The following is a 21,227-nucleotide window of genomic DNA, read 5'->3' as shown; positions in this document are numbered from 1 at the left end:
CTTTCCTGCCCCAATCATGCTACCTGCCCTCTGCACATTCCCTCCATCCCCACACAGTCTAATAACAAAATCATAGAATGGTTTGGGTTGGAAGGGACCTTAATCACCCCTGCCACTGGATGAGACACACCCCAGGCTTTGCAACTGAGCCCTGGGGAACACCACTAGTGACCAGCCACCAACTGGATGTGGCACCACTCACCCCCCTTCTCTGGATCTGATGACCCAGCCCGTTTTTTAACCCAGCAAATAGTGCACCCAATTTCTCCAGAATGTTGTGACACAACATCTAAGGCTTTACTGAAGTCTAGATGGACACCATCCACCTTTCCCTCATCCACTGAGGGGGACAGCATGCCCAAGATTGAGATCAGGTTGGTCAATCAAGTCCTGTCTTTCACAAACACATATTGTGCTGTGTGACAGTGCTCAATATCATCTGCTCCATGACCTTTCCCTGGCAACAAGGACAGGCTGCCAGATCCTCCTTGTGGCCCTTTTTGTAGGTGGGCATCACATTTGCTACCCTCCAGCCAACTCAGACCTTTCCAGTTAACCAGGACAGCTGCTAAATAATTAAAAGTGGTTTGACAAGATCTTTCACCAGCTCCATCAGTACCACTCAGAGGTAGATTACTGCTAACTTGTCAGCTGAGACTAAGACAGGATCTCTTGATGCTGCAAATTGGAATTTCTTGTTTTCATAGAAGTTTGTGGGGCATTTAAAAAGGTCTTAAGTACTTGAAATAACTACAAGTTACTATTTACTATCCAGAACACCAGAGATATGTAACACATCACAGGTTAAGTCTGGTGACTAATGAAACCTGTACCCAGAACTAAACAATTTAAAGGTTTTAGACCTCCAATACTAACGCAATACTTAGGAGACTTTGGGGGATTATCAGCACTGCTAGAGCTTTGCAAGTATGATTAAACTGCAACTGCTCTTCCTGTAGGACTTACCACATGAACTCAAGGAATTTTCAGTTGTGTTAGTTTCATCTGCTTAGCACTGACATTCCTAGCTACTACCTTCTGGTCTAGGTTACTATGCAGATTAGGTACATGCCTACTTTACCTTAAGAGACAAATCTCACCTTGACCTCTCAAAGTCAGTCTAAGCTTAAGTACCATAAATGTATGCCAGTTTGTTACTTAGAAGCAGTTGTCTGAATTCAGAGGACTATTTAGAATATTTAATGTTCAAGAAAAAGATCCAGGTTAGATGTAGACAATGAATTTTTGTGTTCATTTAGAGAAACTGTTTTAGCTTCAAGAACAGCATAACATTTTAACTTAGCTTCATTTCACATGCTTCCTCCTTTTAAACTGCCAGCATGTTGAGATGCATCCCCTACAAGGCAGAGCAAATTAGGACAGTAAGGACAGAAATCTATTTCAGAATTAAACCATTTGGTATCAGAATGCATGAAGAAAGTGAAGGGTAGGATTGCTGGATCATCACTACAAACAATTTAAGCGAACTTTTATTGAAGCATTAAGTTGTGGTACAGATATTTTTAAATGATCAAAGTCTAACACCACAGAAATTATAAACACCATACTCCCCCCATCCTGATCACCCAGATAGTTCAATAACCCATTCAACAGCTTTCATTTTCATAGACGAGGCTTATGCTTCTTTTTATAAGATGCATTCTTTCAGTATTACTTGAAAAGGGATCTTCAGTCTACTTAAAGGACCTCAAGCCAAAAAATGTCAGAACAATTTGGATAATGCAAGAACAAAAAAAACCCCATTGAAATATTGGTCCTCAATTTTAACACCAAAAAGCATTAGTGCCATTTACAGCATGTAATTGATAACATTGGTAAAGAACATCAATAATATGCTTTAAAAAATCAAAATGTTCCAACCACTTGATTTCTAACCAAGCAGACTTTAGTTTAGAAGCACTGAAATAGTGCTTCATTTATAAATATGGAAGGAACAAAAGAACCATTGCATCAAACCAGAAAGAGTCAAAACATTGCAAGGACAAGAGGGGAAAAATAATCTCAATTTTGTTGTTAACATGCTGGTCTCACAGCTGTTAAAATCCCAGTATTTGCAAACAAACAGCTGAAAGTGTGCCAGCTTTTCAAAGCCTGCATTTTAGTCAATACTCATTAAAGTGACTTTGAATTACACACTTATTCATGCTCCATGAATAGCATTCTACTTCACTTCTGTCCAGGTGTCCCAGACAGTTCTTGTTCTATGCCTTCACTTAATGCCCTCAAGTCACAGTAAGAGGAACCACCTTAGCAATTAGGAGGAAAAAAACAGATGAAGTCACAACACTCAAGTACAACATAAGTCACATGCACAATGTCACAGGACTGTCACAAGACAGAGGCACTAGCTTTGCTTGGAACAACAAAATGAAGTGACACTGGACCAGTTTAGAAGCACTCTTTACAGTCCAAAGTGGCAGGTCACAAGTTTTACTGAGAATAATCCAAACCAATCAACACACCCAGACTGGCAAATTCCACTCTTCCACTTGCCCTACCTGCCAGTGCTCAGGAGCACCAGCTTCCTGTTCTGACATAACAGGTGATTAGGACAGAAATGCCTGGTGCCAATATGAACTTGCACTTTTGCAAAGCTGTCACACAATTATGCCAAAGCACTTGAAGCCTGGCTCAGCTCTTCCCCTATCAAGTCTTGGACCTTCATCAAATTCTGCCGTTGCGTAGCAATGTGACAGCTTGGGGATGCGGACAGACAAACAAGCATTAAGGTGAGACAAAATTTAGCCTGCACTAGTACCGATACCCAAGTTACTAAAGGTGAAAGACCAATGCATTAGCCCAGTGCTACAGGAGAGCTGAGCAAATTCCTAGAAGCTTTATTAGAGCATGAAAAGTCAGCCTGATTTAAAAATAAATCAACCACCACCTGTAGTAGCAAAACAATTTGTAACTGTTTTAAGAACTTTCTCCAAACATGGAAGTGTTAATTAGGAATCAGTTTCATTAGAAATCACAGAAGTTCATCAAAAACTGTTTTAGACTTAAATCACAACTTAGATTAAAAATAAAAGAGTGACAATTTAACAGAACTGTCCCCAGTGAGTAGGTTGAGGCTGAAGTCTAATGAGGACGAAAGCCTTGTCTGTGGGGAATTTTTGGTGATACTTGGAGAAAAACTATAGTGTGTGTAATTCTACCTGAATCATTTTTACAAGTGTTGTAAAGTTTCATACAGTAAGATTTTTCTACATGCACTTCAATTTCACAGCAAGAGTGGCATAGAGTACCTAAACACAGAAGAGAGCATTCATGCAAGATATCTAACTCCTTGATATAATAATGCATACAATTCAAAATGGTTATACTATGATTACACCTAGGGCTTTCCACAACTACAAGGTGGTGGGAGTGGAAAGCATGGCCCCCTGAATCATTAACTAGAAAGCAACCACCACCTTCTATATGGGATTTCTTTTTGCGCTTTTTCTTCATTCTTAATCAACTGTGCTGCTGCTGGCGATTTTTTGTAAAACTGGTAAAAACAAAATTATAATCACTGAATTGGGCAATCTGGTGATCAAGACGTTTAAACCCCTCAATCTTCTGGGCAGAGGAAAACACTGTGCGACATTTAGAGCTCTAGAAAACAAAAAAAAGTGGAAGTTACTTTTTAAACTGTCATTTAGAGATGCATTTCATATATGGTTCTTAGTGTTAACGACATGTTTTAAAACTCTTCCTGACAGTGGTGCAGAAAGTTTAATTCCCAAGCAGTGATTCTGCTCCCTACATATAGTACTGCTGTTCTCTGAACCACTGTGAGGGGTGGAGCACCTCTCCTACGGACACAGGCTGAGAGAATTGGGGCTGTTCAGCCTGGAGAAGAGAAGGCTCTGGGGAGACCTTACAGCACCTTCCAGTGCCTAAAGCAGGCTGCAAGAGAGCTGGATAAGGACTTTTTACAAGAGCATGTAGTGGTAGAACAAGGGGTGACAGATTTAAACTGAAAGAGGGTGGATTTAGATTAGATACTAGAAAAAAAAAAATCTTCACTATGAGGGTGGTGAGACACTGGAACAGGTTGCCCAGAGAAAAGTTGTGGATGCCCCCTCCCTGGCAGTGTTCAAGGCCAGGTAGGATGGGGCTTTGAGCAAGTCAGTCTAGTGCAAGGTGCCCCTGCCCATGGCAGGGGGTTGGAACCAGATGATCTTTAAGGTCCCCTCCAACCCAAGTAATTTTGTGGTTCTATGATTAGCTGAGAGCAACACCATTAACAGCAGCTGTTCTACAATTGAGTTGCAGGCAAATACAGAAAAATGCCAAAGTAAGAAATTATGCCTACACAGAATTACACAGGAAGTCATTAGAATACAGAGACTGGGATGCCTCATCTTACTGTTTTTGAAGTTTTCTGAAGATCAGATTTAGTACATGCCAAAGCAAGACTGAAGAGTATTTTCACTTTCCAAAGAAACTACCATCTAAATATAGAGGCAAACTGGAAACTGTTAATCTCCAGTAAAAACCTCTAGCCTTGCTTCATTTGTGTCTATGTGTATTTCATCAGCTGATAAGCAAATGCAAGAAAACTCACCTGATTAACAAAGAGAGTTGTCACAAATTTTCCTGGCTTGAAAACCTCTACAACTTTTCTAATCAGGTCATCATAAGAGGTCTGACTTATGTTTGTTTCAAAACTAACATAAGAAAACTCTGGTTCTGGAGTGATGTGAATAGTCCAGTAAGTTCCCTGAAAAAAAATTAAAGTATTATTACCACCAAATACTTATTTCTTTTAATTACCAATGCTAATTAATAATGAGTGTAAAACTTACATCCGATTTCATCCCATTCATTGAATACCCACAAGGATTGAACATTGTAGCATCAATAACAGAACCTGGTATCAGGTCACGAATTCCACTCATCTGAAACAAAGTTAAACAACTCACTCTCTTTATCATGCATCCTTACACTTGTTTAGATTTAACTCAAAGGCAGAACGAACATCTATTCAGCAAACAGGACACCAGAATTCTCCAAATAACAAGTCACCCTGATTACTTGTACCACTGTAGATGACTTTGCTTTGCATCCTGTCACTACATAAATGGCAGTGACAAGCTGCATGCAAACTATCCCACTGCCTCTTACAGAGCCCAGCTGCATCCATCCAAGACAAGGAAACAGCTTAGAATTCCAAAATGTACTTGCTTTTGCTGCTGAAATGAAAAACTGAGCTTCTCTTCAACCACTATCCACAAAGTGAAGGCTGTTTACATTTACTTCAGAGTAAGGATACACTACTTTATACCCCAGAAAGAAGTGCAATCCCAAGTGTTTTGATTTACCACACAGTACCTGAGCTACGGCCAAATATCAATAGCAAATACAGTATGAGAATCAAAGCCTAAGATGGAAAACAAGATGAAGTCAGGGTACTTGTCAGGAAAATCTGCTCATGTCACATGACTTTCCCATCTGGGAAAAGGGGAAGAGCAGGCAAACTCATCACGTTATGCTTAGACCCCAAACCTGCCCTTCCCCTCATCCAAATGGCTCCATGATTTAACCCTGATTTTGATACCTACTTAACCTTTGCATTCCTTATCTCCAGTCTAAGCCTTACTCCTTGTAATGTACATCCTTCAAAGCTACTCAAATTGTGGTTTTATTCCTACTCCTACATTCTTCAGAGTAAAAGCTTCCAATCACCCAAAGCACTGCATATTGCTCCTTTCACTAAAGGAAGGGCATTGAAAACATGAAGTTATATTCCCCAAAAACATTCTAGAGTTAAATCCATTTTCCTCCCAAAGTATTAAACCAACACTTTCTACATCATCTCTCCTACCACAAAATAAACCTTGTATTAAAAGGTAAGTGAAAGAAGCATTTTGTTGCCCTGTTTCCACCATTCCCCAAAAGCCCCTTAGTTTTCAAGCAAACATACACGAGTGACATCATTTGCAGTAACACCATCTTTCATGTAGAACTGGTCCATAACTACTGGGTCAAGCTCACTCATCAGAATTTCCAGTGTCTGATCAGGCTGACTGGATATCCGACTCTCTGGGAAATCCAGGGTGTACAGGTACCTACATATAGCAGAAATCAATTATGTAACACATTAACAGCACCAAGTTAAGTTCTACTGTAAGCCCCAAAGACTTCCAACACTTCACATACATACCAGCAATCAGAGTTCATACGCCCCATGCAATAAGCTGCTCCATCTAGACAAGACAAAAAGCCTCCAGTTAATGTACCACAGCTGAACATTTATGTAAAAGATTATAGTCATTTCTTATTTAAAGACAGAGGCCTTTCACAAAACCCCACAAGGTTCACTGATGCAGTCAGCAGCTGTATCAAATAACCAGGTATTTAACTTCAGGAATGCAAAGTTAATAATAAGAAAAGCAAGTTCCCTCTGAAGTGGGTCTGGCCACCCCAGCTGAGAGGCTACTATCAGGAAATTGATACTACAGTTTTGCTATGCACAGAGAGAAACCCTGGTACTCTTAAAGCCTCTATTAAATGCATTTATGATTATCATTTATTTTCAAATAATTCAGATGAGTACCACAGCTTCCATGTTCCTTCAAAAACCTGTCACTATTTAAACTTTAAGATTCTTCTTGTAAGTCTTAAACTGTATTAAATGTTTAAATTCAGTTTTTAGCATAGTAACTTCTCCGAGAAAAGCCCACATTTTTCTTCAGTGTATTACTTACTTTAAATTACTATCCTAGCTTTTCAATAGGGCTTTCAGAATTCCACAGAGTGATTCTGAAGAGTGATTGGAAGTCTGAAGCTGACACAAGGTGTTAAATGTCAAGCTTAGTACGATTTAAATTTTGATCTTGGCAAGCTAGTATCAGGAATTCAGAAAATAAGTATTTATAGCTTTGGACTTTTATGCAAGGACTGCTGAATGCTTTGGTCTGGCAGCCTGTACATATTGTACTGCTCATCACATCTCATGTAACATCAACTCTTCACCCAACTTCGCTGAAGTTTCATCAACTTACTTGGGAAAATTTCATTAAGAAACTCTACTTCTTCCTGGAAATTCCTATGTGGGTACTCCTGGTGGGAAGGCTTCATGAAATTCTTACGTGAATAAAAGAAGCTCTGAAAAAATAAAGGTGCATCTTAGATATTGAATATATCCATCCATCTTGAATCTAAGAATTTAGAAAAATGCAACCATTTATGATGAACCTTCACAGGACCTAAGGCTTCATTGTCAAAACACTGCTGCCTGTATTCCTGTTTCAGAAGCACACGGTTATCCCTATCTTAATTTCTAAGCTTCAGGAGACAGCTTAGTTCTGAACTTGTCTTCCACTAGACAGCATGGTCACAGTTACTCTTAAGTAACTCAGCACAATAGCATTTGTTAGGTAGCACCCACTAAGAGACAAATAAAAGGGCAAATGCTACAGCAGAGCAATCTTACATTACAATCTTCCCATTATGGGAAGCATACATTAATGTCGAAGTTTTAATAAAAAGAGTGGATTTGAATAGTAGTAAAAAGCTTTTTGTACATTGCAAGGAAGATTTGACACCTTACCTGAATTGAGTCAAACCCACTGTATTCCCTAGCAAGCTCCAACAGGGGAACCAGTGCTTGCAGTAAGAGGGTGGTACCACACGTCTTCAAAATGAAACGTCTCTTGGAGACAAACATGCTACTCTCACTGTAAAAGAGGTGTTAAGAATATATTAAGCGCTCTACATGAAACAATCCAGGAGGGAGTTGTTTGGTCTTGGTTCTTATCCCAACCAAATACATTCAGCATATGGCAAATAAACATAGTCAGCAAATAAATTAATAGAATGCAGCTAACATTTAAGAGCTGTTATGATTTCCCAAAACAAATACCTGCTCCAAGCATGATATTGCAAAGCTGTCACACTACAGGAAAAGGCACACACATTAGACACCCTCAAACCATCCCAGAAACACAAACATGCTGTGATTTGGGTACACAGGCACAGATATACGATATGCCTTACCAATAAGATATTGAAATTAACTATACATTAATTAAGTCAGATACTTCACTACAGCCCAACTGAACTGGAGATAGGCATTGATACTGCATCCAGAACATTTAAACATGCTTAACAAGTATCTTGTCACCAGGTAACTGAACAATGGGAGTAAAAATTAGCTTAAATAACTCAATTTGGAATGCTGTTTACAAATCGAAGTCAAGGTTAAATTTCATCCAGGATGCAGTCCAACTAGTTACTCTTTTCAAGATTTTATTTTAAATATGAGTCTTGAAGGAACAAGACTTGAGCAGTTTCTTTGACTAGCTTGCTTTTAGCACAACCTTGCCCTCAAGGCAGTCTTTCAGAGTACAAAAGCTTCAGTATTTGTAATCTGAAGTAAATCAGAGAATGTCAAATGTGTCTGTAAAGTTCATGCAGAAAAAGCAACAAAGCATTTTGCAAGATGAAAAACACATGGCAAAAGTAGTGTCCTTACAACTAACTGCAGCATAACACAAAAATTCCAGGGTTTCAGGAAAGCTACAGTTTTACAGATACCCTTAGGTCAGCTGCAAGAGTTGTTCCACTTGATTGTAGTATCTGCAGTTAAAGCTGATCTACAGATAAGGTTTTTTTGCTGATCTATAAGTGACACCTATAGCCTATTCTGCTGAAGTAACACTAAAATTCTGTATTGGGGACACTTATTTACCCATGGACAAAATTCAGTCATGAGGTGCAAAGCCACCACAGCTCTGTCAATCCTTTTGGTTAAAGGAAAAAAGAAACAACTATGAAGAAATCTGCACCTCTGAACAGAAGACCCCTGCAAATTGTAGCCATCAATTACAGGACATTAACCCGACAATGGATTCTCAGCCAAGTGGATCACATATGACGGCTTTCACTTTTTTCCCCTCCTAGGGACTAAAAGAATGAGCCAGGGCCTTACCTGAGTACGTAAGCTTCCTGCTTGTCAGTTTTTGTCACACTTATGATCAAACAATGCACATTCTCCAGAAGTTTGTCCCACTCAATCCTGTGAAGAAATTATAGGAGAGCACAAACAACAGGTTAAACAAATCAAAGCTTGGGGGAGCCCTGAATAAAAAGCCCAAACAAGACTAGAGTCTTGAGTTACTGGGTCTGAAAGCACAAAATGGGAAGACTTCATATAGGGACTATCTCTCACAATACAGTAATACTGAATTCTTTGCTCTTGATGGTTCAGTATTCCTCAAAGTCTGACACTGTGATCTCCTGCATGCAGACAACTGCCAAACATCAACCTCAAGCTTCTAACTAGGAGAGTCAGGATGACCTTAAATCCTGCATCCCACATGTACTAAGATAAAATTAATTGTTTAGTAACTTAAGGTATGCTTTAGGTTGAATCTCTATGCACTTCAACCACAGCAGTCATTGGCAACTACTAGAGTAATAAACCAGCAAGTTACCATTAAGATGTTTTAATTGACCAGTTTAGAGTCAAGTTCATAATTTAACTGAAAACCTACAAACTAATAGATTTCAATGGCCTGAATTCCTCTGTGACCAACCAGGATCACAGAATTCCTTCATACAGTGCAAACTGTAGCTATGGTGCTAGAATTCAGTATGGTGGTAGAAGTAACATTTCAATTCTTTACTAATATTACTCATTCTACAAGGAATCTGAAAAAAAATAAACATAAACCAAGGGCTCAAATTAAACCAAAAGACTTTCAAGTACTCAAGAGGAATGAGACTTGCAAAAAAACTACTTTGGTTGTCAGTTCACTCTTGTATCTAGACCCGATCAGCAGAATCCAATATAGTCAATTTTCCTATAAATAAGACAGGAACAGATACAGCTTCCTGACGTCACAAAATTACAAGACTGCCAGCTGTCCTACTTCTCCCTTCCCACAGCATATTCCACCTGCAGGTTTGTGCTGGCTCTTGTCCTCAGGGATGTCATGAGCCAAGAGATTTACTAACCCAGCACAAAACTAAGCTGCCCATCAGCAGAGCTAGAATAACTGCAGGAGCTGGGAGCATGAAAGAATTGCCAATTTTTTGTCACCAAGCAAGCTCAGCTTGCCCATATAAAACTGTCAGCCTAATCCTTCTTCAGGAGTCAGACCTCTCACCCTTTACTGGCACTGCAAAAGCCCCATGGCTGTGATCCATGACAGAGCACTCACTGTTAATTCCATCAACAGGCTTCCTCCTGCAGCCACCAGTCTCTCCTCTTAGAAAACTGGTCAGTTCATGAAGTTTTAGATTCTGTTGTAAGCATAATTAAAACATCCAGATATTCTTTAGTCTCTCTAAACACTCCAGCAAATAAATGCCTTAACTTCTCCCTAAATGAATTTACTTATTCAGGAGAATGCCTCCTGAAACTGAATTCTGTATCTTTACTAATACTTGAGGATTTCCCATTTAAAGTATATATTACACCAGAATAGTAGTATTTATATAAATTCGATTCAACCAGAACATACTTAACTTAGACTCATATTATACTCTCCTTTTAAATGACACTGAAGGTATTAAAAATGAGTTTAGGAAAATCCTATGCATTTTAAAAAAACCTCATAATTAAGTGCACATCTGAACAAATTTTTTCCTCTGGCTACAGCACACCAGCATAAGTCTGCCAGTCACCCTTCCTGTAAACTGAACTAGGTAATGTATGAGATTGTTCAGATCATTCCAGCAACCCTATTGACATTTTATCTGCCATTAAATAAACACCCAGCATCTGACATTGCATTTGTGAAAGGTGAAGAAGAATTCCCTGATACTGAGCTGTACTAACCCCATTTGTACATTACTACAAATCTGATTTTGTACTTGTCTAAGTATTAATGGGCACATAACTATCTTAGGCTTTGCAAGAGCATATGTCTCAGCCTTCACAAGCTTCTTATCTGGTCAGACAGTAAAAACCTCAGCCTTATGCAGGCAAGTGACACTTTATCCCTGTAGCGCAGTTCTGTCCACCCTTTTCAGGGAAATGGCTCCTCTAAGCATCACGCATATTAGCAGAGGAAGATGTAACAAGTTTGGCAGTCCAGGGAGGGGTCAGTACAGCACCAACAATACACTACTGCATGTTAAGTCCAAAGCCCACGAAGCAAAGGAAGTCCCATTATGCTTGCTGGTGCTACAGCTGGTATTTAGGTACTATGGCTGAAATCCGCAGCTGCACAGGACCTTTGCACATCATAGTCCTCACTACTGTACTACAGAAGCCACAGATAAGTGTACACTAAATGTTGTGTTCAGCCTTTACAGAAATCAAGGGCAAGGTCATAATTTGATCTGTTTAGAGCAGCATTAAGGGAAAACCCCACAACTTTATAAACAGACAAGATGCCAGGCTTGCTCTAGAAGAATATATAGACTAACAAAGGATTGCAGCACCCAGGATGAGACTTGGCCACATTAGGGAGAAGTTCTGCAGGGATACTGGCCTGTATCTATTTGCATTTTAAAGTTAAGTACAGAAAACTAAAGAAAGGCTGGATTTGATCCCGCATAATCTATTTAAACAAGATGACCTTAGTGTTTGGCATGTTCTATTGTTTAAAGCACACAAGGAAGAATATCTGGGACTACTTTGTACCAAGCAGATTAAGTTCACTACAAGTCTAACTCCTGTATTTCTTCCTTTTTTTTTTTGATCCTCATAATTTATGTCACTAGTTGAGACAAGGAGTATCTACCCACACTTAAACAAAGAAACAAAATCAACCTTAAAAGTAGTATTTCAATGGTTATCACTACACATATTGCAGCTATTCAGTAATAAGTAAAAATTGTCTAAGTTAGTAACTCAAGTTTTTGAGAACACTACTTATTTCACAACTGAGTTAAGTTTTAACTTGGAAGGAAAGCCTCCAACTGAAAGAGGGTAACCGAGTAAGGCTAATTCTCAAAGTGCCACCACGGACTTCTGCTCATCAAAATTCCCCATTCAATGATCAATGTGCAAGGCATTACTATTTCCTAACTTATTTCCCATAACCAGACATCAGGACAATGCCAGTTTGGAAAATGCTTTCCTATACTCAAGCATAGTAGAATGTGATCCATGAGAATCATTGGCAGCTCTCACTGGAAGCAAGTTCTGCAGCAGACCTGCAGACACACACTTGATACGGACTCCCCACTTATGTGGGCTTATTGACCACTTCACTCCAAAACTGTAAGATTCCATTTCTGATTTTTCAAATAACTGCTACTTATCCAGAGTCAAATTAGTTTCTTGAATGGGCAAGCATGATTCATCTGAAATGACTGCACCTTCTCAGAGAATAGCAAATTAAAATGAAATACATCTACTCAAGTGTGAAGAACTGTCCTTGCTTGAACGGTAAAAAGCTATTTGTCCTACACTTGACTAGCAGAACATCCCAAAAGGGAAAAAAAACCCAACCAAGTTTAACAATCTACTCCTATCCTACTATCTACTGTGTTGCAATATTTAGTGCCTTATCAACAGACTTGTTACCAGAGTACAAATAACTTCCATTCAAACTGCCAACCAGGTATGTCAGTAGGGGAAAGCTATTATTAACTGAGAAGTAGCTTAACTGTAGGAAGTGTGCTTCATGTTGCTAATGAATAGTGAACAGTGCCTCTCAACCAAGCTCCAAAGCATCATATTTGCGCCTTTATTCAGAAGGAAGTTTTCCTTGACAGATAAAACCATGCTTTTGAATGCAAGTTATTGGCCTCTTCTGAGCCTTTACCTTCGGGGTAAAACACATTCTTTAACAAGAGTCAAGCATACCAGGCACAATACTGCTGTTTCAGGCCAACTGGGAGAGTTGCCTGAACAGCAATTTGAAGAGATTAAGAACTACATCAAGAATTCATTCCTATCAGCAACAACAGCCTCCTCAAGCACACCACCCCAGTAGAAGTACCTTGCTAAGGCAGCTAGACAGCACTGGAAAGAAAAGCTGTTTTGCAGCAGGGCGGGAATTTTTAGCAAATAAATCATATGCAGCTCCTAAATACAGCTTAAGCCACATACATACTCTTGCATAGCTTTTCATTAAAATAGAACAGCTGACAATTCTGTAGTACCAAAAGTAATAAGCCTTTTAATCTTGACTGTAAGACCTTGTTTTAATGTCAAGCATTCAACTGCAGAGCAATCTTTTATCCCTTCACCTGTTACCTACTAAGTACTTTCAGGAGCCACATAGGTATCAGTTACCTCATTAGCAGGCTACAGTTAAATAGGCAAATTCCTACCAATACCATGATCCAGACAGCCAAATTTAAAACTCTGTCTAAACTGCCTACACAGAGGAGATGCAGCCAAGACACATGAAAGCTGGCTAAGTATCAGTGTCAGCAGAGTTGGAACATTGGTTTCAAGTGTCCTGAAACAGGTAGGAAACACACAAAAGTCACAAGCATTTTAAATCACCTCCTAGCCATTAGTGTATTTCTCTGCAGACAGCTGCATGTGAATTACTTCCTACTAGAAAAATAATTCATGAATTGCTGTTTAAGATAGATTACCTTGAACCACATACATAGCCTGAGTTTAGGCTCAGGGCATTTGCAACTCAATAAGTTTACTTAGGCAGTATCTGTGGGGTGCACAAGTGTCACACCCTCTATATATTCTGGGCACATATATTAGAGAGACTGTCCACATCTCCCTTATCTTAAACTTAAGGAGCTCTCCAGGGACATACACTTAATCTAGAGAGACAGGCACCTGAATGGAAAATTGCATCCACATCGAAAGTGATTCTATGCAGTACTCCTCACAAAATCCTTCTTAGCTAGAAAGTCCCAAGCCAACTACTTTAGAGCATCACTACCGAATGAAACCAAAATACTTCAGCAATGGCACAAAGATGGCCACAGATAGTGCTCTGAAGGCTGCATATTTCTCCTGCTGCAGGCCTTACACCACTATTGCAGTTACATGAAATGGGGACTCCATCCTTTACATCTAAAGATACTCAAAGGGTAATCCCAAAGCTCTCATATCCAAGGACATCCAAAGGGTTTAAGGAACCATGAGGCACAGCAAGACCTACAAGCAACATTCAGGGCAAATCAGTGTGATTTTCTCCAGAAGGAACATACTGTAAAGCAGCACGTATCACCAAAAGCCCCAAGTCTTCCTGTTCTCCTGGCTGAGCAAACAACCATTAGGAAAGCCCTTTGAGGAATACACCAATAGCTGCTTATTTATTTGCTACAGGGTCTCACTAATAGCCCAGACCTTTGACAGAAAGTGACTAACCAAATGCTTCAGCGGTAAGGTAGGAAAATGTCAGAAAGCCTTCAACCTAAGTCTTCACTTCCTGCAAGCAGTATCAGAATCAGCAGTAGTGAGAATAAAAGGGCTTGTTTCCTTTGTGTAAAACCATTCTTTAATTATAATTTTGAGTTACAAGAAAACATTTTACCTGTAGTTTTGAACCCGATCTAAAATCTAGTTGATTAATAGCCATTCTGATGAGGGGAAGACTGCACTCTTGCTTAAAGTTCTCCAGACAACCTTGCATTGCCCATAAAAAAAGCTCAGCAAGTACACAGGGACAGAAGCCCTTATCTTAGCACAGCCCTGCCTTATTTCCAGAGTCACTTCAGTTTTGTTCCAAAGCACTGTAAGAGTAAGAGCAGAGCAGGGTTCATGGCCCAGCTTCCTTGTACCGTCAGTGTTTGAGGAAACAGGCAGGTAACACTGCCCAGGACTGGGGGAAGGGCAGAGGTGCAGCAGCACTGCAGCAGTGAGCTCACTCAGGCTACAGGGTGCAGTACAAAGCAAGGATTTACAGGACTCCTATCAAATCCTTGACTGGATAGTGCTTGGGAGCTTTCTTGTAGCACAGGATCAGAATGTTTTATCAATTTCACCCCATGCTGCTCATTGATGCAGTTTTCTCCACCTTGTGTCTCCACATAATATAGACAAATAGGAAGCAGATTAAAAGTCCATAAATAAGCTTAATTTCAGTGTATTCCTCAGGGCTGAATGCTTGAGATATGAACTTTTAACACTGGCATCATTTATTTATGGTTTCAAACTTCTGTACGTTCAAGATCCTGATAACCCTTGAGATGGAAAATGCATAGCTGCACATCATCTGAAGGAATAAACAGCTTATTTTACTGTGGGGATAGTGAATGCACCACACAGTCACCATGGAAATCCAGGGCTTGCAGCAAGTTTATCATGTTTTCAGCAAACCCTCTGTTTTCTATACATAGTTTAAGGCTAATTTTTTAGAAAAAAACATGCTTTACAAAGCATAGTGAGAACAAGCAATAAATTAAAGCAAATTATTTTGAGACCACAAAAACATTAACTTCATGCCACTGCTGAATATAAGCAGGGTAGGCATATTTAGATGCTTGCCAGTAACTATTTCAACCACGAGACCTTTCTACCTAACTCATTAACAAGTGAGCAAAAACACCCCAAAACTTAACAACAAAGTAGAGCTCAAGTTCAATACTTTTTAGTTGGGATCTTTATTGAATGTATTTAAATGACAGTCAGATCTTTTCTGAAATACATTACACCCAATCCAAACTTTGATCCAGAAAGCAGGTTTGCCCACAGGAGGAAAAAATGCGGAAAAAAAAAAGTCTTAACTGCATCAGCTCAAGAGCTTTTTTTTTTTTTTTTGCTGATGATATCCAGCAAGGACTTGAAAATATCTAGTCCCTAACAAGCACACACAACATGGAAATTTTTAGCTTTGAACACCAGCTTAGTCATTCAGTAGATGAATGGTTCACATTTCACTACTAAGCAGGTATTACAATACAAAAGGCAAGCTTAACTGGTTTGCAATTTGATTCTAATTTAGCTATTGTTCTACACTTTCAGCTTTGATTTCAGATTCTGTTCAACATAAACTAGCTTATTCAATCACCTTTATAGAATTAGCATAGCAGGATACATTGTATTCAGGACTTTCATTTGCATCTATCAGCTGTAATAGGTAACTTAATTCTGATGGTTTTCCAAAAGAGAATGTTTGTAGAAGTTCATTTCATGCTAGAAACACAGTATCACTGATAATTACAAGCAAACTCAGGTTAATAGCACTTTCAGACATATCACAGCTTCCTGCCAAAAAAAGTAAGCAACTTCGATTAACATGCTGTATTAAGAGCCAATTAACACAAAAGTCTTCAAAGCCTGCTCACAGCTCTGACAGTGTTAAAGACCACACGTTCAACAGTTAACAGTTTTTATCCACTCTATTAAAACTTTACGGCCATATCTAAACCACACAAAGGAACTGCGCCGGTACCTACACTGCAATTACCTTAAATGCTCTTGAGCAGTTTAAAAGTTAAGTTTGCAGTTTTGCAAACACGAGTCTGAGCTGACAAATGGAAGACCAGAGAGCATGAATGTGTCAGCGAGGAAAGCATTTGCAGAATGCCACCTCTAAACTACATCTGCATATTAACACAAAAATACTTTGGGAATCTTTCACATTTTAAGTCAAACACTACAGGACTCCTCAAGCACCTGCGTAGCTCACATCATCTGCAAGTATTTCAGCTAGGATTTTCCTTCCAGGATTACCTGGACATTAACTGTACAGGCTGTTACCCTGTATCTGCTACACCACTAAGCCTCAGAGCTATAAAACCACATTTGATGACTTCCATGTTAAGTACATTATTCAGAAAGATCTAAATAGTTTCACAAGTCAAAGTCAGATGAGCATATTACCTCATTACACCAACAGGACAGAAGTAAAAATGTATTCTTCAGTGCTTCTGGTACAGCAGAAACGAAGCTTCCACTAACCATGAGCATTCAGATGCACACACAACATGGGCTATTCACTATTTTTAAAAAGAGGCAGTTATCTGCTCACTGCCAATTCAGATCTGTGAATAGCTAAGTCTACCAATATATACACGAGAAATTTGCTGAGAAATACCAAAACAAAGGAAAAGAAACAGGATACATCTCTGAATGGAGCTGCTACCATCATCAACATATTCCAAACATTAAATACACTACTACAAGCTCCCTGACCAGAGATCGTTGGGTAACAGTGATATGCACAAGCAGATCTGGATGCACAGACAGCCAGATCCTCCAGCTACCACCCGAACCTGAAAAGCTGAACAGTTGGCCATACTGAAGGTGAACTACTGACATGAGTAAAACGTGCAGATTTGCCCTGTTTGCTTAGGACAAGCCCGCCTTTTCCAGCTGTGTCAGCTGATCCCACCTACATACCATTTTTGTTGTCACTGCAAGCTCATCCACAGTTCTGCAGATTTTGTTTTGTACTTCAAGCTTGCAGCTACCATTTTCTGACACTTCCAGAACACATTTTTTTGTGGATCTATAGCTAGACCCTCCAAGTTAGAAGTCTAAGTATTCCACGAATGGTCTGGGTTGGAAGGGGCCCTAAAGACTATCTAGCGCCAGCCTTTCTACACTGTCCCTCTCCAAAATACAGCCCTGCCAATCTGCAGTACAGACGCCTCATGCCCGCCTTGTCCAGCACGGCTCCAGAGCCGCCCCGTGTGCCGGCAGGTGGCCATCGGCTCCTGCGCTAACAAAGGCGGCGCAGGCACATTCCTGGGCGGCGGGCGGGGAGCGGCGGGAGCCGGTGCCGAACACGTGCGCTGGGAGCGGAGCGGTGCGGAGCGGGCCCCGGGCCTTCCTTCCCCCGCCCCGGGCGGCGCCGAGCGCGGCGCCAGCGCATTCCCCACATGCCCATTGGGTGACGGGCGCGGCCCGGCCCTCCGCGGCGTCCCGCTCCCATTGGCCTCGGCTCCTCAATGGGGGAGAGCGACGGGAGCGGCGGCGCGGCCCGGGAGCGCGGCCAGGACACTCACGTGTAAACCGCGGCTCCGGCCACACTTCTGGGGGAGGAGGGGGCACCCCCTTTCCCGGTGCCTACCGCACCGCAGGGAGACACGGGAAGGGTCCCCGGGTACCGCCCGCTTCCCTCGGCGAGAGCCGCTCGAGGGACCCGTCCGGCTACGCAGTGCCGGAGGTCGCCGCCACACCGGCCATGTGAGGGAACCATCAACCCTCGCCACGACAGCCAGAGGAATCTCCCTTTCCAGCTTGCATTAACTGGGAGGGAGATTCCTGAGCCCCCACTCTCCGCAGTACGGCACGGGCAGGGATTTCCCGAGCCTTTTCGTCCCGAAACTGGCCGTAGGAGCGGGACGTGCCGCCGCAGAGGGGTGGGCGCCGCTGCCGTGCTCCGACCGCCAGCAGCACTGCGACACCGCGCCCGCTCCCCCCGCGGCGCTCCCGGCCGGCGCGGCACACGCCCGGCTCCGCGCTCCGCTTCGCCGCCGCCACATGTTGCCAGCGGGAACCGCGCGGGGCTGCACGAGGCGGCGGCGCGGAATGGCTTCCGTCCCCGGCACCACCACCTCCCGCCGGCCGGGACGAGGGGAGCCGCCCTGCCCGGGGGTCTCTGGAGGGGGGCGAAAACTCACCCCAGCGGGGAGATGCTGTCACCGCGGGAGCGGGAAGGCGGCCGGCAGCGCGGGAGCCCAGCCCCCACCGACAGCCACCCCGGAACCTGCCTTCCCCCGGCGCGGCCGCCATCGCCCCCCAAAGCGCCGCCACACCCGGGCCTTCAGGGACCCTCCCGCCCGCCGGCCGTCCCCCGAGAGGAGCGCTGCCCCCGCCACCGCCTCTCCCCGCTCCGACCCCACCCCGCCCCGGCCGTTCGCAGACCTGGGTATGGTGCGGAGGTCGCCGGACCCCTTGCTCTGGTGCGGCTCCTGCTGCGCGGGCTGCTGCCGGGCGAACCACACCTCCAACAGCTTCTCGGTCCCTTCGAAGAAGTGTGCACCGCTCTCCTTCATGGTGAGACAACTCGGCAACCAACAACCACAGAAATTAAACGACAACCAAACTGCCGCCCCCGGCCGCCACCGTTCGCTGCTGCTGCACGGGCCGCGCTGCTGCCGCCGCCGGGTCTCAGTCCGTCCCGGGCGGGTTTCACCTTCTGGGGGATTTGCTTAATATTAATTTAAAAAAAAAAATAGAGGAATAAGTAGAAGAAGGAAGGTTTTGGTTTTTTTTAAACGGGCGAAAACCACCCGGAGTGCGCGGCGGCGGATGCGGCGTGAGCGTGTGTGAGCGGGTTACAGTCCGAGCGGGGGTGCGGGCGGGCGATGCGGTTCGGTTCCTTGTAGTCCGTGTGTTCCCCTGTTACAGAGAAGAGCGTTGAGCGAGCGCTAGCTAATGTCGCCGGCCATACTGTGTAAGCGAGGGGCCAGTGCGCACGCAGCCGCCTTTATATCCCGCAGGTATCCGCATCACGCCGGGTCGCGCTGCACATTGGGCGGCCGCCGCTCCGGCCCGCCCTTCTCAGCTTCCCATAGGGCGGCGGCGACGCCCGTCGAGACATATGCCGGTTCCTTGGGCCCCTCCCGCTGCGGCCCGCCCGCCTACCCGCAGGGAGCGGGAGATGGAGCGCGGGCGGCGGCGGGGCAGCGACAGCGGCAGCTCAGCGGCAGCGCAGCGCAGCGGCAGCGCAGCGCTCGGGGCCGCGTTGTGGGATCGGACCGCGCCGAGCCGAGCATGGGTGGGAAGCACGGCCTGTGGTCAGCAGTGAGCCGTGCCAGGGGGAGCGGGGCTGGACACGGCCTAAAGACGGCGGGCGAGCCCGAGAATGCCGGCTCTTCCCGGGCCGCGGCGGCAGCGCTGCGCCCGCACCCGGCGCTCCTTCCCTCTGCGCCCGCCGTAAGGCGCTTCCCTCGCTCGTAAGAGGAGCTCAGCCGAGCGTTCAGGCGCAGTTCCCATTCCCTTCGCCCCTGCCAGGAGACCAGCGTGTGTGACCGAGAAGTGGGGAGTCACTGGTACGCGGGTGTGTGGCACAAGGAGCGAGCGACCGGGCAGGGCATGTGCGTTTGTGGGCGCACACGGGGGAGGGACCGCGGATCTGTGTGCGCGGGTCATTACTTGATAACCTGCGACTCTTTTTTTTTTTCTAATATCTAGAAGAAATTGTTGAAAACCACATAGATCTATGGTCGCCTAAAGCATTTTTTAGCGACACTATAATACATTATAAGCTCCTTGTTGCAATGCTTCGTAGTCCGAGGAAAGGCTCGCTACTGATCAAATGAAGAACAGAGAATCCCGTCTTCCCTGATGAGCCTACGGTACTTGCACTACATGGGACAGGCAGCAGCAGATGGCTGGGGACAGATGAATGAGTCCCTACTAGGAGACAGTGAGATAGTATCGGACAGCATAATAGGCAGTGGGCTCTGTCCACCAGCGGAGGAGTGAGTCACTGAGCCAGTGAGTCATTCCCAAGGCAGCTGGCCGTGAATCATTCCCTAGGTGGCTAGTTGCCGCTGTACGCTCCTGTGGCACAGCCTTACTAGCTGGCAGAGAACCATGTTCTCCAGTGCTGGGGCTTCACTGGTTTTTATTAACTTTGTATGAGTTGTGACATCAAAAAGTTGTGACCTAAAAAGAAGGTTTTCCTTTCTCACCCGTTTTTCTGTACCTCCATGCTGTTTCCTTCCTTTTGTCAGTGCAAGCACTTGCATGGCTGTGTAGTGAACTGCACCAGGTTTAATGCTAACTACTTAGTTTTAATGATGGTTAATCGTTTTTAATTGCGATCAGCTTTAATTTGCATCAGTTTCCCAAAGCAGTTCATGACCCAGCTACATAGATGCTTCTATTGGTATAAATAAGCTGTGCTTGGGCATGCACATGAAATTATGGATGGGGAGTGCAGGACCACTAGTTTCAGTAGCCACAATGGATTAAATCTGCTTAAAGTGCTAACAGAACTACAACTGAGTGTTTGTGGACTTTGTCCAACCATATTCCACATTTACTTTTAATACCAGTCTACCCGTCCTTCTTTCTAAATGTGCAGTACTAGTTCCTAGTTCTGTCTTCTGTTGATTTAATGTTTTGTCTGGTTTTCAGTCAGGTATTTCATCCTACTTGCTGTTTGCTAGTGATCTATGTGACTTTGCTCCAGCCAGATATATCTTTTTCTTGTCATGGATCCTGTCTTTATATGGACTTTCTGACTTTCTGATCTTGACTATGGTGTGGTCTGACAGCATGTCTTGGACTGTGTGCTCACAAACTTCATCATTTCCTGAAGTCTTGACTGGTCTTTTGTCTGCCCCCTTCAATTCGTTCTTTTTCTGACTTTTTCAATTCAGGACTTTGCACTTGCTACCAGACAGAGTTCACTATAGTCAGAGTGGCCCTACCA

The 21,227-nt window shown here is 43.3% G+C and overlaps 1 protein-coding gene across 1 annotated transcript; it reads right to left on the bottom strand.

Annotated features, from left to right (window-relative positions):
* Positions 1-1,472: 1,472 nt before the first annotated feature.
* On the bottom strand, positions 1,473-19,251 carry AMD1 (adenosylmethionine decarboxylase 1). The gene is made up of 9 exons (XM_042017463.1): positions 18,707-19,251; positions 8,945-9,031; positions 7,565-7,691; positions 7,017-7,119; positions 6,176-6,218; positions 5,936-6,080; positions 4,818-4,910; positions 4,577-4,732; positions 1,473-3,621 (listed from the first exon to the last, which is right to left on the bottom strand). The coding sequence occupies exons 1-9, from the start codon at positions 18,835-18,837 to the stop codon at positions 3,481-3,483; spliced, it is 1,026 nt and encodes a 341-aa protein (XP_041873397.1). The 5' UTR covers positions 18,838-19,251; the 3' UTR covers positions 1,473-3,480.
* Positions 19,252-21,227: the final 1,976 nt, after the last annotated feature.

Source organism: Corvus kubaryi, unplaced genomic scaffold (assembly GCF_017639235.1).
Source record: "Corvus kubaryi isolate FWS band 111438036 unplaced genomic scaffold, C.kubaryi_AGA036_p1.0 split3-73, whole genome shotgun sequence".
In the NCBI taxonomy this organism is placed as follows: domain Eukaryota; kingdom Metazoa; phylum Chordata; class Aves; order Passeriformes; family Corvidae; genus Corvus; species Corvus kubaryi.
Note: the sequence above shows the minus strand (reverse complement) of the source record. Positions and strands in the feature narration are given on the sequence as shown.